Genomic DNA, 4,384 nt, shown 5'->3' on the forward strand with positions numbered 1-4,384 from the left:
CTGAAGCACTAGGGGAGTTTGGAGGTGTACAGGAATTTGGGGGGCACCTGTTATGTGCCAGGTGCTGTTTTCATTGTTTGGGATAGATCAGTGAACAAATCAGACAACTGCCCCTGCGCTGGGGGAGCTGACATGGGAGGCAGAGCAGGTACAACTGTCAGGTATCAGAGGAAGTTTCTTCTCACCGTCCTCCTGCTAAGAAAGCTCCACCCAGCTCCAGTCTGTAATCCACGTTGCTGCCAGAGAGAATTCTTCTCCAAACAGAAATATGATCAACTCAGATCTTACTCAAAACCCTTCAGCGGTTTCCCTTTGCTCTTAGGATCGAGGCCCAAAGCCTTAGGCCTGAGCGTGGGGTCTGTGTCTCCCCTGCCTCATTTCTTCTCTAACCAGCTCTTCCAGTCCCTTCCCTTTTGACCAGTCACCTCCCCCTTCAATTGTCTTCTCCGTCATCTCAGCCTCTCGGGAGGAAGGCCTGTCCTTCCCAACACCAAACCCCTCCTTACAAACTCCCCGAGGACTGTGGATCTCGCACACTTGTTACAGTGACAGCGTCACATTAGCTGTTCAAGTGTCCGATGACTGTGTCTCCCACACTGGACGGTAAGCTCCTGCACACAAGGACCGACTGTCAGACTCACCACCGTATGCCCGGAACCTTGATTTGCTGAGTCCAACACGATTTGCTGAGTAAATGACTCTTTCATGCCTCCATTCCTGCACCCCACACTTTTAATGACCTTCTTACCTGTGATCTGTATGAAACTCCCTTTCCTAAAAAGTGAGAAGGGGCAGGGGATCAAGAGCGGTGGGCAGGGTGTCCTCGGCACCTAAACCACACAGCGGGTCCTGTGGTCTCACAGTACAGGTGCAGATAAAAGGGACAGAGACAGAATGTTTGACCTCAGACAGTCCAATCATGTGGTCACCACACCTGTGTTGAAAAACAGAAACCGCTGCAGTGTGAAATCCTGGAGAAGGAGTGGGGTGAAATGGGTCCTTAACCAAGCCTAGCTCGAGAAAAACGCTGAGCAGACACCCTCCAGCCTCACAAAGCTTGGAACTGCACACCTGAGAGCTCTGTTCCATATCGTTACTCACCTTTTCATTGGGAAAGTACAGGACTGGGCTGCAAACTTATTTTCTATTTGGAGACAGCAGAGGCATTCCTTCACTTATTTATTCATTCAGCGTACATCGATCAAGCCCCTATGAGGTTTGGGGATATAAAAATGAGCTAGACTCATGCAGTTCTTACCCTCAAAGTCCTGTCACACTAACAAAGCAGGCAGGTGGTGGGGTGAGGAGGTGGGGGCAAGGTGGCAGGGCGCCGATCTCAGTGTGTAAGGGCGTCTTGGGGGTGGTGAGACTCAGGAACTCGGTCTGGAGACAGATAAGAGTTGGTTGGACTGGGAAGGCCTCGCCAGGCCATTGCAATGGCACAAAGGCCTGGAGGTAGATGCGACTTGGGAGCTGTGGGAACTGCTAGTGGTTTGGGGTTGCTGGAAAGTCAAGTATAAGACAGGGAATGGTGGGAATGGAGCCGGAGCAGTAGGTGGGGGGCCAGGTCGTGGAGGAACTTTTAAGTCCTATGAAGATCTTTGAACTTTACACGTCAAAACAGTGGAATGGCATTGAAGGTTTTTAATCAGAAGAGTAACATGGACACAACTGCATTTTAGGTAGATCCCAATGAGAGAGGGAAACGGGTATGAAGGGGACCAAGGAGGGGCAGAGAAGCCAGTTAGAACGCTGTGGCCCTGTCTATGGAGACAAGAAAAGAGCATGGTCTTGAGCTGTAGGGGAGGCATTAAAGGGGAGGGGTTCAAGAAAGGTGTAGGGGCTCTCTTTATTCGCCGCCATCGTAGGGCGTGCGTCTGACTCTTCCTCGCCATGTCTTCTCACAAGACTTTCAGGATCAAGCGTTTCCTGGCCAAGAAACAAAAGCAGAATCGGCCCATTCCCCAATGGATTCGGATGAAAACTGGTAATAAAATCAGGTACACCTCCAAGAGGAGACATTGGAGAAGAACCAAGCTGGGTCTATAAGGAATCGCACATGAGATGGCACCACATGTTTTTGCTGTGTCAGGATTGCTTGGATCTTAACCGTGGCACTGAAAAGATCGCTACTATCTGAACAGTTGGTTGTGTTTTATTGGGAGGTTATAGGGAAAATTAGTTTTGTCTTTAATATGTTTCTGCACTGGTAGGTTGGTTCAGTAATAAATATGTGAGGCCTTCTAAAAAAAAAAAAAAAGAAAGAAAGGTGTAGGGGTCTGCACGCGGAAAAGCAAGGGTATGATAACAGCAGCAACAACGGTTTTCATTTTCTGAACTCTTTCTACATGCCAGACACTCTGGAGAGCTTTTTATATATATAACTGTAAATTTTAATATTTATCCAAGTAAGTAGAGGACCCACGATGGGTGAAGGCTAAGAGGCGCTATAGGGTCTGAATATGTAGGGTGTGAATATCTTAGAAGTGCTGTGCAGATGCTAATGCCAACTGAGCTGAGAGGAATGAAGTCGGGGATGGAATATAGAGTGGAAATGAAAAAGAGCCCGCCCCAATGATGCGTTAAGGAAGGAATCCTGTTGGGAACTTTGAAAGTATCCAAAGTTTGGACAAAGGTTTGCACACGTGAATGCTTCTGAGTCCCAGCAAGCTGACATAAACCAGTGAAATAAGCAAAAGGCCAGACAATCAGGAGAGGTGGGGACTGTAGCAAAGGGACGCTCACGTGCCATCAACACAGCTCAGCCTCCGTTCCACTCCGAACACCGGTGGCCTTCCAGGGATGAGGGCTCAGGGTAGCCAAACGGGATGATTTTCAAAGTGAAACCAGTTCTCTAGACTTTTGCACAACTTCTCCCAATTTGAAAATGTCGGTCACTGATTCGAGATTTAGAAAAGAAAAGAAAGCCATGGTAGCAAGCATACACACCATGTGTACGAGCTAGATGTGAGTCGAGAGTTGGCGAAGAGAATGCCCTGGTATAGACGATGTCTTCCAGCAGTGCAGGTGCTCGAAGGAAAGGCAGAATCAGGCTGGAGCTCAGAAGTGCGACCAGGGCAAAAGTACTAGCTTGAGACCCTGGAGACTTGCCAGCTTGCTGATAGAAGAAAAGGCGCCATTGGAAGAAGGACAGAACAGGTGTGGTGATGTTTTCTCTCCACCGAGTGACACGATCTGCCAGGACATCCCTTCCTGGGGTGAGTGAGAGCTGTTGAGGGGTGACCAGGAGTTGTCAGACATCAAGAACACCTTCAGCATTCCAGAAGCTCAAGCCCGAGGTTACAGGCGCAGCATTTTAAAGGTAGCTGTGAATGGACTGCCTGCCGGAATGACACCCACCGGTTCCCATTGCTTCTCATGGGTCCATCCTCTGCTCCTCTTGCAGAGTCCCCATTTCAGTTCCTGTTCTGTGACTCTGGTTCTGTGACCCTTCCCACCCCAGCTTGATCCCTTCTCTTCAGTCCCCAGTGGCTACCCTTGGCTTTTCTCTTCCACTCCATTCTGACCTCCCAGACGGTCCTCAGGGTTGACCCACTGCTTGTGTCTGACCCTGTAGCCCCATGATTTAAGATAAGGGGTGGGGCTGGACATGTTTCCACATCTAGAAAGAGAACTTCAAGATCAGTAATTACCAGAACAGCAACTTAGAGTAGGGACAGAGGTGTATCCTCTGAGCTCTCCAGAAAAAGCGTTGGTTGTTGGGCAGGGATCTTGGTGGTTTTGTCAACTCAAATCAAGAAGCATCCCCAAAACAAGGACAGTGACTGCCAGGCACTCCTCCCTCTATGGGGAGCTCAGCATTCTCCCCACCATGCCACCTGGTATAAGCCATTACTATCCCCGTTTACAGAGGAGAAACGGAGATACACAGGCCAGGGTTACTCACGTGCCTTAGGACACGTAGCCTCTTTTCCAACAGAGACAAAGCTCCAGAGTTGGTGCTCTAAAACAGTGCTTCTCAAATTACCCTGGCGAAAGACCAGTTTTACCCCCAACTCATCACAGAATGCCACTTTTATAAAACACAGAAATAAAATGAATTACTAGAAAAATCATGACGGGGTTGGATGGCACAGCAATGGCAAATTGCTCTCGGAGTTTCTGCATGCTTCTTCTCAGCTGCTACACTTTTCTCCTCTGGGTGCTGCAGAGTGGCAAGGGGCCACAACCATCTGGAGTTGCGCTAATCCCCCTCACTGGAAGCTGGCTCCTGCCTGAGGATTAGAAGGACTGAGCTGGGCACTGAAAAAAAATCACTTGTCTGGATTCCAAAGGCTGACTGTTAACCTCCACCGCTCACCCCAGCATTAAGGATTCATGAGAGACTCAGGCTGCGCGTGTCTGGTTTGGGTGACTTTGGGAG

At 49.2% G+C, this 4,384-nt stretch overlaps 1 protein-coding gene across 1 annotated transcript; it reads left to right on the forward strand.

Annotated features, from left to right (window-relative positions):
- The first annotated feature begins 1,852 nt into the window (after positions 1-1,852).
- LOC117026108 (60S ribosomal protein L39-like) lies at positions 1,853-2,247 on the forward strand. The gene has a single exon (XM_033112615.1). The coding sequence runs from the start codon at positions 1,894-1,896 to the stop codon at positions 2,047-2,049; it is 156 nt and encodes a 51-aa protein (XP_032968506.1). The 5' UTR covers positions 1,853-1,893; the 3' UTR covers positions 2,050-2,247.
- Positions 2,248-4,384: the final 2,137 nt, after the last annotated feature.

Source organism: Rhinolophus ferrumequinum, chromosome 8 (assembly GCF_004115265.2).
Source record: "Rhinolophus ferrumequinum isolate MPI-CBG mRhiFer1 chromosome 8, mRhiFer1_v1.p, whole genome shotgun sequence".
In the NCBI taxonomy this organism is placed as follows: Eukaryota; Metazoa; Chordata; class Mammalia; order Chiroptera; family Rhinolophidae; genus Rhinolophus; species Rhinolophus ferrumequinum.

Bases quoted from the DNA above. Each gene is read 5' to 3' on its own strand.
- LOC117026108 (XM_033112615.1), top strand. From the start codon at position 1,894: ATGTCTTCTCACAAGACTTTCAGGATCAAGCGTTTCCTGGCCAAGAAA.